This window comes from Ascaphus truei, chromosome 10 (assembly GCF_040206685.1).
Source record: "Ascaphus truei isolate aAscTru1 chromosome 10, aAscTru1.hap1, whole genome shotgun sequence".
In the NCBI taxonomy this organism is placed as follows: domain Eukaryota; kingdom Metazoa; phylum Chordata; class Amphibia; order Anura; family Ascaphidae; genus Ascaphus; species Ascaphus truei.
Window position 1 is genome coordinate 42,572,906 of NC_134492.1, and position 13,863 is coordinate 42,586,768.

The 13,863-nt window shown below is 42.3% G+C and overlaps 1 protein-coding gene across 1 annotated transcript in view; it reads right to left on the minus strand.

Annotated features, from left to right (window-relative positions):
* Positions 1-13,863, minus strand: part of SCYL3 (SCY1 like pseudokinase 3) — a 36,652-nt gene that overhangs the window by 3,073 nt on the left and 19,716 nt on the right. Inside the window, exons 10-11 of the mRNA XM_075616831.1 lie at positions 1,726-1,899; positions 303-1,000 (exon numbers count right to left, since the gene is read on the minus strand). Of these exons, the coding sequence (XP_075472946.1) occupies positions 303-1,000; positions 1,726-1,899 (872 nt within the window). The remainder of the gene's footprint in view (positions 1-302; positions 1,001-1,725; positions 1,900-13,863) is intronic.

The window sequence follows — 13,863 nt, forward strand, 5'->3', positions numbered from 1 at the left end:
AGGGGCGCAACTTAAAGTTTGCACATCCCTGCTCTAGACAAATGATCAGGAGCATCATACAAACAGGAGATTTGAAGGAAAGATTGTTAAAATATGAGACGTATATTACACAGGAGACCTAATGGAAGGTAAACTAGTACTCCTCATACATTGAGAAAAAAGTAATTGACCCATATTTACCATGGGTTGCTATTCCATAAGGAATATTCCATCACAGGAATGGAGCACAATATGTCTTTTGGAATAGCACCGTTTAGCAAATATGCCCAACAATGCAGTATTTTAATTGAATTTACTCTTACCTCTGTAACTTCGGCAGCAGCAAACTTGGATGAAAATGCCGTTATTTGTGAACCGGTTGCATCCATAATGTTATTTACTTGGTTGGTCATTTCCTCAAAGTGTCCTAAAAGTGTCTTTGTTCCAACATCAGGTACATTAAAAGGGGTGGAAGAGGATTTAATTTCTGGTGTCATGTCAGCAAACCAATCCAACTCGGGGTCTTTGCTTTTCCTTTTGACCTTTATTGTGAATTCTTCCCCCAAACCAAACTCCAACATGGATTTCTTCTCGGTGGGTATTTCCTGTTGAGTCTTTAAGGAAGTCAACAAATCTGTTTTAACTTCTGCAGTTTGGTTCACAGTGTCATTACTCCAGCTAATTGCACTATTGTCCAAATTAAGGACTGGGCTCAGATTGGAAGCTCTGGAATCAGCAGTATCCAAATGTGCAGAAATGAGTCTGTTGCTAGACACCGTCTTGGAAAGATCATTGGACACGCCAAAGTCATCCCACGGCTCATTGTCTGGGTCATCATTGCTCACATTCTCCTCTGCTGACCTCACCTGTAAGTTCACAGCCGGCTCACCGCTCACCAACTCTGGTTCATTCCAATCTGGCCAGTCCTCTGGTGGCTTGCTTGTAAGGGCACAGCTACTCACAAAGGTCTTCTGCAGCAGAGATACTCCATTCATAGATGGCTTAAGAGACAAATGATCTTCTGTGAAAGAAATATAAAATTAATATTACATCTAAATCCCCCATGGACAGACTAACTGAACATTTAGGGAGTGCGAGATATGAGGATGCCTCTCCTGTGTTAATCAATCTGACCATTGCAGTAGCTAAACCTAGAGGCGCCAGTTCCATTAAAAACGTGCAGTCCCTCCTAGTACCAATAGAAACCAACGGCATTGATATGTTTAAGGCGTTAAGACTAGGAGATTAATAAAATGTCAAACATGGGAGTTACATATACTGTAGAGAGCATTAGAAGATTGGGCAGCACACTGAAGTCAGGAGCGGATATGCATTGTCACATACTGTACAGACGACGAAATTGATTCATAGAGCACAATTTTCATGTTGCATCCCATTACATGGATGTGCTTTTGCATCAGCTTCATTCTACTTGCACCTTGTAAGTGATTCAGGAAGCAGTTATAGGGGCAGTTACAGGAAGAGTTGCTAAGCACAATATTGCCTCTGTAAATGCCTCTGTTGTCCTGTGACAATAGATATAAGAACAAAACAACTCGCATACACTGGACACCAAAGCAAATTCTTGCATCACTTCAAATTTATGTATTGCATTATTTTGGTACAAATACCCCAAAGTAATATCATGATATTCTCAGCATTTATTTTGGCAAATTATATTAGCATAACTCCTTGTAGTTAGATATGGAATACAACAGTTACGCGTATGTTTAGTGAAAAGCTTACCCGTATGTAATGCCGATAGAGAGTCTTTTAAGTGCAAATCCTTCTTAAAGAAAGCATTTTCATTGGCTGGTTCATTTCCAGATAACCGGTTTTTAGCTAGCACTGTTGACAAACTGCTCTTTGTGGTCTGGTTCAGCAGCATTGGTTGGCTATTAGCAGAGTGCACTGGAGAGTCTGTAGGGAATACATGGTTTGGTTATATAAAGTAGCTGCTAATGAACCTGTGGAATAGGGAAGATTACAGCCAACTTATATTGCTTTATTGTGTGCGAGAGAGAGTTTGTTACGTCATGTTTGCCATACATGTATTTAGATCGTATTACTGTACACCAGGGCTTTTCTAGACAGAAAAGCTTTGATGTTGCATTTGGACTCCCTGCTCATGCCTATTTCATACTGGTTTCTTAGGCAGCCAAGTGCAGTGGTTCACACTGAAACTCACATGTAAATTAAGGCAATGTAATTATATATAGTAGAGATGTTAAATTATTGTATTTGAAAGTTGTGCAAGCATTTACAAGCCTTTCAAATGTGTCCAAGATGATATTATAACAAGCTTCTACTTCTGAATGTTTTCTGATCTGGTCCCTTGGGAAAACTTGAAGAGCCCTGCCGTACAATAATACAATCCCCCTTATTCAATATGATGTTGGATCTCCATGTCATGAAAATACCGGAGCTCAAATCAAATGGATGGGGCCCAGAGGCCCAATCAATATGGAGAAGCAGCTTCATAAACACATTAAATATGGACCATATAATTCTAAGACATTGGATTATGGGCAAGCTCATCATTAAAAGTCTAACAAAAAAATAAATAAAAAATTGGCAGGCATTGAACCCGTTTGTTGCCCTCAGGCAGCAAAGTGATGGTCTTGCTGGTTCTCAGAGAAATGATTTAATTATTTTACCATTTTATTTCATTGCATGCCATCCTCTTCTGTACACATTTGTTGCTGCTTTTCAGTAGCACAAAAAGAGCTGGCCTGGGGGACACACCAATACTTTACTGTATGTTCCCCCCCCCATAAAACTGCAAACACTGTATGCTCACTGAAACCCAGTACCAGGAGAGAATATTGGTTAGTTAGTGTAACAGAAAGTGGTGGCCAAGATCATCTATATACAGTATTTACCGACTGGTAACCCTTTATTATTCACAATTTTTGGTGGAATTTAACTAATGTTAGGGAAATAAGGGTGTGTGTATTGTAATTTGTCTATACATGTATAATCTAAATGAGGCATAAAAGCTACTCAAGTGCACATGCCTCCCCCCCCCCCAAAAAAATACACCCCGTTTCTTGATTGAATTACCACACTATGTGATGCCACTTTAAAGCAAATTTTCACCCCTATTTTTATGGTATTCTAGGACGCCCAAAGCCTGCATAGTAGTGTGTTATAGTTCACATGGCAACCTCCTGTTTGTTCTCCTGGTGTGATGAAGCAAATGGGAATAGTCTGTCTTCGACGCATACTTCAGAGAGAGGGAATAGAGACAATGGAAAGTGCAGCTAAATGCATCACCCTCAAAACAACGTTTTTTTGCCTGCATCTGTACCAAATGTAATGCATTTCTTAATCAAATGTCTTCTGTTTGACAAAGATCTTTACTCAGCCGAGTTTACATCAAATCAGGTTTGAAGGAAAATGTTAACAAGAATAATCTGATGACTGCTGCTCTAAGCACTGCCCCAAATCACTAAAATCCCTCACATATGGGGCAAGACAGACTTTAATAAACTGATAATTATTAAAGATGCATTTTCAAAATGCTTCTCCAAATGTCAATGTGCAATTAAAAAGCGACTTGCTTTATACACGCCCCCCAAAGGCTTATCCTGAGCTTCACTGATAAGGTTGTATGAAGCCCAGGAATGGCAGGGATTTGGGGATAATTGTTTATTAAAAAAAAAAAACCCCTGTACAGTTTAAAGAGGCAATCCAAGTGGGTGAATTTTGGAAGCAGGGGGTCCCCACAACTGAAATTAACGGGGTTCAACTCGAGACCCCTGCTTCAATCCAATGTTTAAATGCTTTTTTTTTTTTTTAATACATTTCCCAGTTCGATTGCTCCTTTATTAACGAGTAAGCAGGAAAAAACAAACCATATTATACAATGAAGAAACCTTTAAGAAAATAAACACGCAGAGGGAACGGCACTTTCAGCATTAGTGGAAGCAAATGCAAAAAAAGAAAGAAAAAAAAAAGTTTGTGGCAGACAAAGAACAAAATTGCTAAACAGGAAAAAAAGCTGGAGATCATATTCTCTTAAATAGGTGAAAGCGGGGGGCAGTCGGGGCTAAACCATTGGTGTGTGGCCCCAACCGCTGCCCAACCCAGAACCCCGCTCTGCTCTCCCCAGTGCAGAGGGCGTGAGGATGTTGCTGGTCTGGATAGTAGCTTCTTCCCGCTCCCTCAGTGTGCCTAATGACTGTGCTAATCATTAGTTCCCAGCATGAGGAGTAATTAAGATGGAGGGGGCAGGGAGCTCCTACCCACGGCTGCAACGTTGCGTGCGTATTTGTGCAACATGCGGCCCTTTAGATGGCTTATGGGACACATGCGGCCCTTGAGGTATATTATGTTACCTACCACTGACTAAATCCACAAAGCTTAGTTAAATCAATCAGTGCTCATAATGTGACGTTGCCTAAAACAAGAACGGACGTTATGTCCCCTGGGATTAATGCATTGGCTCAAAGCTAATTATATGCAAAAAACCAGCAGCCTTTCACCTCACTAACGGAGGCTTAATGTCACGTATTTGAAGCACATAGTCGTGTTATCTGCCAATAACGTGATGGGAAGAATGTCTTTGTATCGCCAATTCAGAATAGGGCTTTTGCAAGAGAAGGAGGGAGGGATCTCATTATCACCAACAGATGTCATAGTTAACACAGGTATGTCAGTATATGTCAAGTCACTTAATGGAGCTTTGTGCCTTGTTTGCTACATGATCAGAGTCTGTGTTTGTAAGGCCTCGGGCATGGTCGGCGCTTATGCACTGACCCGTGCTGAGGCGCGCGGCTGCTCGGCACTGAGCCCCTGCAGCTGCAATGAGAGCGGCTTTTGCAGGGGCTCGCGTACGCGTCCGCACGCTGGGGGAAGCGTGTGTCTTACCGAGTCTTCAAATTTCCCCGCTTGCCGGAGCACAGGGCCAGTCACGTGAGCGGTTCGCCCAATGAGGGCGAACCAGCTCCGTGACGTCACTGACACGCCCACGGACAGCGTGCTGTGTAAGGCCAGGGAAAGCACCGCTTTCCCTGAGCCTCATCGCGCCTCAGCCCAGATTAAACCACTATGTCCCAGGCTTAAGGCTGAGTCCATGGTCAGTGATTATCCGCTGAGCCGCGCTGACGCTTGTCAGTGAGCCCCTGCAGCCGCAATGAGAGCGGCTTTAGCAGGGGCTCGCACACGCGTGCAGAGGCGAAGCAGACAATACATTTTTAGTTTGCGCGCTGTTGGGAGCAGAGGGCCGGTCACGTGAGCGGTTCGCCCAATGAGGGCAAACCAGCTCCGTGACGTCACTGGCTCGCCCCCAGACACGGCACGCGGCCTATGGCCAGGGAAAGCACCCGCTTTCCCTCAGTCTCCGCACGGCTGAAGTCTCTATGGACTCCGCTTAAGGCTGCGGCCACGCTAGTGCTGAGCGCGCAGTGCTTGCCGAGGTTCCTTCCTGCAATACTAATTCTGCCGTCCCCGCTCACGTGGTGCGCACTCGTGCACGTAAGCTCTCCCAAGCTTTGAGTTCTGAGCGCAGAGCAGGGTCACACGACCCTGCTCTTACCAATGGGGTGAGGCGCAGAATAGGCTGAGTGGAGAGAGGTGGAAGGAGGGGGGGACGTGGAGGTTTATTTTTCATGCACAATTAATTGCCATTTTTGGAAGGGGGGAGGGAGAGCATGGAGACACACAGACAGCCCCGATCCAGCCAATGACATGCCCCCTCCCTTCATAGCCATGCCCCTGCTCTAAAAATTGCCGGACAGCCGCTCACTCATGCTTGAAGAGTTGGTGACGTCACCACTCAAGCATGAGCGCGGTCAGCGCCAGCGTGTCCGCAGCCTAATGGGGGACAGATTTGTCAAGGTTAAAGCAGCAGAAAAAATACATTCTACATAAAAGAACAAACATAAAAAATAGCTCCTCGCATATCAGTGGTTGTGTCCAGATCTTGGGCTGCTTTATATTAAAACCGTTTTGGGTTCTGTGTAGAAGTGGGTGACAGACACAAGGGGGCAGATATTGGATATTCTCTAAGGAGTTATAGAATAATTTTTAATCAGTTTATTTCTAAGGCAGTGATGTCAGATAGCACCGACAATATACTCACACGCATGAAACACTGAAAATGTAAAGCAATAACCTACAATACAGGTACAGGAGTCTCACCTGAAAGTAAACATTGGGAAAAGCCAAATATTTCCCAAAGAGCTTACAATGCAAGTGGTGCTGCAATGAGAGACATTATGTAAGTAGAGTTTCACAGAAGGCGAGTGTGTTTGGTGATAAGGGATAAGTGTTTTTCAGGCTCCTGAAATACTACTTTGGCAAATAAGTTTTTTTTTAAATGATTCCTTCTATGTTACATTGTACTGGGGAGCAGAAAGTTTTCTGGGGGCAGGGCACGGCGCTTAGAGGCCCAGCGCTCTTCCCCACAACATTTAAATGCCGGGGGAGCGTCCGAGGCCTCCAACTCCCTCTTACCTTGTCTCCGGCGGCTTTTGGCGACACTTCGCCATGACACCGCGACGTCAAAGGGCCCTGCGACATCACATGACGTTGTGACATCAGAGAAATGTTAAGGGGGTCGCGACCAGGGGGGAGAGCAGAAAAGAAAAAAAATAGATTGCGCACCCCTGACATGGTAGATGAGGTTGAGGGAAAAAAAAAACCCGTCCATCCAGTTCAACCTATGCTAAATTTAGACGAATGTGGGAGAGGAAAATTAGAAAACATCTATTACAAAGAAGCCCCTGAGTTACGCGACAGTAAAAGGAAATATTTCAGGCATGAAAACCATAGAGACAAACAGGGTCAGAAAGGAGACAGCGCTGAGAAAAGTAGTGAGAGATAACCACAGATAAGCAAATATGGGTGTTGAGTGATTAAAGATGCAATCCCTCCTGACTGGCATTATTTTGCCAGCACCTTGACAATGTAAGGCCGCGGGCATGGTCAGCGCTTAGCCACGCTCACGCGTGTCATTGAGCCCCTGCAGCCGCAATGAGAGTGGCTTTAGCAGGGGCTTCCGCAGGCGTGTGGAAGCGTAGCAGACACTCAAATTTTAGGGCCGGTCACGTGAGCGGTTCGCACAAGGAGGGCGAACCAACTCCGAGACGTCACTGGCCCGCCAATAGACACGCCCCCGGACGGCGTGCGTAGTAAGGCCAGGGAAAGCACCCGCTTTCCCTCAGACTCCGCAAGGGCTTAGTGTCTATGGACTCAGCCTAACAGTCTTCCTCCACCCTTTGGCTCTCCCAATTGTGTATCGGTTACGTCATTCTGCTATGGGGAGATCACGGTCACATCGGAGCTGGTTTCTAAGAGAGACTGTGTGAGAGACACGGTGCGTGCTCTAGCAAAGAGTGAGATTACGTTTACAAGGGACCCATGTGAGGGAGGCTGAACATCCCTCATTACTGAGAAAAAAGCCATCGGATTCTTTCTGCTTGCTGGTGCACCACAATAACTTGTGTGTCTCCCTTAAATAAACCAGACTCATTACAATTCAGTGCTTGGGATTTTAGAATGATTAGGCTTTATTCGGTTGACAATAAATAAGCAAACACTATTTGATGCATACATGAAATAAAGTCAATTTTATTGTTACATTAAAATAATGAAAAATATATGTACACAAGTCTTCACTCAAACATAATGCAGGCAGTATGCATTCATCTGACCTGCACCATTACTTACATTGTAAGCTCTTCAGGGCAGGGACTCCCTTTTCTACTGTTACTTTCATATCTGAAGCGCTTATGCCCATTATGTTATATTATTATTATTATGTCACATGTATTACTGCTGTGAAGCGCTATGTACGTGGATGGCACTATATAAATAAAGATGTTCAGATGCAGCCACGAGTATCCGAACACTTGCCTTGGAAAATCTGGGGCTATCTCCCAGTAATCCTGCAACATTTGTGCAGGCAGACTAATGGCCCATCGGATTAACACAGCGGGGGTCCCTGGCAGTCCCATTCAGTTTGATAAACATATGTATCAAATTATTTTGCTGGTACTGATAAGTTAATAGCACCATGTGCTCACTCCTTTCATCTCTTATTTTCCCTCAGTTTACTACTCATTTAAAAATAATGCAAATTGGAAAACATACTCCTGTCCAAAAGGGCATCAAATAGCCTGGCAAAGAAAGTTAAATGAGCCAACATCTAAGGAAGAGGCTTAGGACAGAGTTTCTGAAAGGTCAAGTTAAGAAATAAACAATCATGACTATAAAAAAAAAATTAAAAATCTATCTGCAACATAATTTTATTGTTTTTTTTTTTCATGATCAAATATGGTTACGGTAACTCTGACATGTGGTATTACACAGTTCATTTATTTATATCATGTACTGCAAGAGTCCATGTAGGGAAAAGTATTTAGTTATGACTCTTTCCAGAGGTTTTATTGCTTACACTTGTTTCCCATTTCTTACAGTCCCAAACATGTGAGATTTTGAGAAATTGGGCCATATTTACCAAGTGGTGCTATAGCTATACCACAAGGCACTTTCCAGCATGGGAGGCACCTTTCAGCCCCTTTAAATGAATGGAATGTGAGAGAGAGATAGATAGGGTAGAGAGTGGATATGTATAAACAGGTAAGTACAGCGGCACCCCACCTAAATAGAATGTTAGCTGCCCAAGTGAAAGCTGCAACAAATAATGGTAATACAAGATGAGAACAGGCACTTGAAGTCTTTAGAAAAACCATACAAAAAGTTTTAGAACAGATCCACGTTTCTCTAACTGCTGAGCCTCTTGAGAAAGGCTCCGCAGTGAGCCGAAAGATTGATCCGTATCAAAATAAACATTTTGTATGGGTTTTCTATAGACCTGGATTGGCCTTCTCTCGGTCTCTAAAAAAAAAACTAAAGAAAAATAGTCCCAAAAGAACAACTAATATACGAGGAAAGGAGAAGGGCTGCCATTGGGGGGCATCTGGCCGAACCAGGAAGTACCACTTGGGGCCCTGGGTTATACACGCAAGCTTGTGGCTGGCCTAAGAGGGGGCCTCATCAGAAGTTGGTGGTATGTTTAAATGAAAAAAAAAAATGCAGCAGACATTGCAATAGTGCAATGATCAGAGCAAAGTTACCAACAGTGATAAGAATATCAAAACTCTGTATACATCAATATTGCTTCAAAGATTAACTAGATACGATTATTAAAAAAAAAAAACTAAAGACGATAGAAGTTACCAAATGGAATAGCACCTTTAAAAAGGCACAAGACCGTTTTCCAATGCTGCCACCCTATATTTAATGTCAGAACATAGTAACAGGAACAAAAAAAAAGTAAATGACATCACACTATACTTTGAGTCTACAGGTGTCAGATTTTCAACAATGCGCTGATCCTTTTTTTTTTTTTTTTTTTTTTTTTTAAAGGTGCAATAACTCCAACAGAAATAGACACAGCAGAAGTATTCAAAACACACTGCTCTGCACATTATTACCAATTAGAGACATATACAGAGAGAAACAGACTAAATACATATCTCAAGCTTTAAACGGCTGGTTAAAAAGGCACAGTGAAACATATGGCTACAATTATTTAATTACAGTATGAAAATATTTAATAAAAACAAATAAAATAAGCATTCATGCAAAACTTGCCTTATGTCCCCAAGAAAGAGGAGACAGTGCAGCCCAAAGGAATTGGTCTTGTAAGTGAGAAAACAGCTCAAGACTCAAGTTACATAGAGCTGGCCCATAGGCGAGTCATTTACGTGCAATATACAGCGCAAGAACAAAATTATAAATAGAAGTCCAGTCTTTACGCAAATGCTGGCGTTTCAAATTATTGATGTAGGAACAGCATTCTTTACATTTCCAAGTGTCTGGTTTGATGGCAAGATCACTGGAAAGGAATCATGATCTTTGGAAGATGCTTTCAGATCCATGGGTATTTCCCATAAGAGATCCTGATGTTCCATTGTACAGACATATAATAGAACAGTACGCTTAAGTGATTACATCTATCTCCACCAAAGAGGAACTTCATCCCATGTGATGCCTTCAAAGTAGCCAAGCAGCGTAACAAAGTGGGAAGGGCCTGCACAATGATGGAATGTAAAGGGAACAGTATATCCAGCAGAAGGAAGGTGGTGGTACCACATAACGGGTCTTTATTAAAGAATTCACTACTGTCCCATTTCTAGAAGACATCTCGACCATGAAAATACAATAAATGTAGATTTGAAAAAAATAAAAAAATAAACTAACATGGTGCATGGTTTGCTGCAATAAAAAAATTGCAAGGAAAAAATACGAAAACATGTTCGCAAAGGAAAAAGAAGGTTTAAAAAGGCTTCAAAGACATCAAGGATCTTAATTAGGTGACAACAGGAATCAAAATGGTAGTGGATTGATGGTACTCCAGCATAGGTAGTGGAGGCAAATACAAAAAAGTTTTGTTTATAAAAGGCCCATGGTTATATACACAACGACAGATACCAATAGGTGAAAAGGCCACGGATCAAATGTAGTTGATGGTTTAACAGGAAGGAAGATGGGTAGATTGGATGCGTCAAATATACCAGTTTCTAGTTTTCTGAATTCAAATGTCCAGCAAGGAACATTTATATTCTATATTGAAAATAGCCGACGAATGTTATCTCCTAAACAGGGGGTCATGCGTGGAGATGCAAGGTGTCCTGTTCTTCCAGAAAGTGATGCTTTATTTTAGATCGGTCATGGTAGGGTAGTTTGTCCTTTAACATTTATATGCAGCCAAAAGGGCAGTATGTGGCTGAAAAGGGCGGCGTTACACAGAAAAGTCCAAGATTGATTCAAGCTAGCAGAAATTATCCTGCCAAGTGAGAAACCACTAGTACGAATGTTGTTATCTCACGCCGATGATCCAGTCGGCTTTAAAAAGAAAAAAATATATATATATGATACGTTCACAAAATCGTCACCGAGTGCTACAGTAATCATCCTTTCATGCAAGGGAGCAGATGCCGTCAGCTGGGAAATAAAAGAAATAACACAGCTCACCCACCGGCAGTGAGACATTAAGAAACTTTGGTAATGGTGACATTAAGAAACACACAACTGCATCTCATACTAAAGGACTTTGCGGGAACATACAGTAACAATGGAAGAATAACACTTACAGCTTACTTACTGTCATGAGTTATTATATAGGAGAAGAATGCTGCTTCAATAACTCAAAGAGACTGTATAATATGAATGGCTCATACAGTATGTTGCTTGATATCCTTTCTTAGATCATTGGGTTGGTTAATGAGGTCCAAGCGAAAAGCAGCAGCATCGATTCTTCGATATGAGCATTGTGCTGGTTTAATGATGCTCGATTTATGCAAGTTTAGATTTACCTTTGTGTACCTTAAAGCTGCAGTTCAAGCTGCCGTTTTTTTTAAAATATATATATTTTTTGTTCTTATTCAATATGTGCATCAATACAGTCTGCACACCGACAAGTGATTAGCTAATCTGCAGATCGATCTGTTCTCCTGTAATCAATCGCTTGCTCGGGGCTATTTAATTCAGTTCTTGCACAGCATTGTGGGCAATGTAGTTCCTGGAATATGATCGACTGGGCAGTTACTAGATAGAACTGGTTCGCTGCTGGAGAGAGGGCGGGGCTCAAGAGCCAGAGCCTATCAGAAGGGAAGGTGGCTATTACTTTGGAAATGCTTCCTCCATTAGAAACATTAAAAATGTCTTTAAAACATTTTACATTTTTTAAATGCTACAAGTATTTTCTCATAGAACAGAACTTATTTATTAAAAAAACAAAAAAACCCACGTATGATATTGCTTTAACTGCTGCTGCTTTAATGTGGAGTTTAGTTGGATAGTCCTGATTTCCAAATCTATTTAACAAAGTCTTAATAAGGATTTAGGTAAAGATGTACTACCCCAGATTATGCCTTCGTGCACCTCGAGGCTCACCCACCTCAATGGGCCATCTGAAAAAGCCGAGCTTTATAAAAATGATGCTCCATGTAGATCACAGACACTGCAGATGAGTAAACGGATGAAGAAAATCAGTGTAAACAACTTACACCAGAATGATGAAAGCATAAAACAAGAGGTCTGCCTGAGCTGTACCGTGCATGTAAACACGTGACTACCCAAGACACTGCTGGCAACAAACTGGGATGTGGAAGAGCAGTGTTCAGATGCCAGATGTAGCACCTTCTCCACATTATTGATTGTATTCACTTTACCCACCTAGCAACATATTATTGGAGTTGCAGGAAAGGTCTGTTGATGGCTAAATCATTTTGCCCTTTGCCTCAGGCTGCACGGTGCAAACAAATTGAATAGAAATTCCTCCCGCCCCCAAATTGGTTGATAATGCTGACTCCGCCAGCTCAGAAGGATTAACAAACAATCTGTATACAGAAACAGTGTGTAAAATAGATATAGATATATACACACACAAAATAGTTTTATAGACCTATAGTTAATCTGCAGAGAATGGTGTGCGCATGTGCCCAACTTGGATTACAAACAGAACAAAAATTGCTCGATCCCCAAGCATTAAAACAGAAATGTACTGGTATCCCATGGGATGGATTAGAAATCCCGGATTAATTTCCCTGCAAATGAGTTTTAGGCTAAAAGTATAGTAGGCGCGCGACGGAGCGCATGGCGTCGGGCGCACTTGTCGCCTGAGCAATGGGTGCACTAAACTGGAGGCGTCACCAAGCTGGTTTGCCCTCATTGGTTGAAACTCTCACGTGATGCGGCCGTGCGAAAAAACAAAACCATTTGTCTTTTGAAAAATCTGCGGCTCGGTCACTGCATCGCGCGCGGTCACTATGGCCGGACCGTATCAGCTGCTGCGCCTTGTTCGTGCAACATGCAAAAATCGCACGCACCGCCGTGCCTACTATAAATCGCAGCTTGCACTGCCAATGCTTCCCGAATACACCCTTCAACACCTTAACTACGACAGCACCCATCACCTCCTCCTTGAAGTCTCAAATCTAGTTTACGATGCTCCTATGAATTAGTTCACCATTAAATACTGGACAATTAAAATAATCTAGTAGATGGTGAGCTCATGAAAAGAAGGTCTCATTCATGTTGCTACTGTGGTGTCTAGGCTTGGCGGTCATTAGCCTGTGAACCAGGAGATATTTATTTAACCTCAGGTGTTAAATAACGTTTCCCTGAAACTACAATATAACTCTCTTCAGCACAATAAAGAGAAGTTGGGTAAAAAATAAAAATAAAAAAGTGACATAACATTCACCTACATGGACACTTGTGTGTTTTCAGTCTTTAGGATTTGCTTTCCCAAAAAACAATATTCTATCCGTGCCCATAACGTGCAGTCCTGTATACACAGACACAGTATTGTCGATCAAGTTCCATAGCATTATGACATGCTACTACCGTCCCGATTCTACTCAATGGGCGGGATTCTGCACGCTCGGATGAGGGGGTATCAGAGCTCCAACCCGCAATGGCTCGATCTGCGACAGCTCGCATCAGACCTTAGTGAATCCTCATTATCCATAGAAATTAAGGACTATTGAAAAACTGCATGAATTCAGGTAAACAAGAAAATGACTGGATTGCTGTGTCAATGGAGTCAGGCTGGCAAGGCTATACTGTACATCTGAGGCACGGTGTGTCAATTAGGAATTATAACATGACTGATTTTAAGATAGACCAGTTTCTATAAATGATCCTATCGGTCTCTCCATGAATTATCTTATAAGCAAACATGCAGCGGCTCACAACATTCCTCCCAGCGGGAGCATCAACATCGTGCTCCCTATAGAGCCATTAAAGAGGTAGAAAACATCTCGTGGGTGCAAGGAAAGCTCAAAACGTCTCGTGTTTACTAAAACATGGTGCATCTTGGAATAACTGCCAGGCCATCTTCTTATTGTCAGGGACGCTTGAATACCC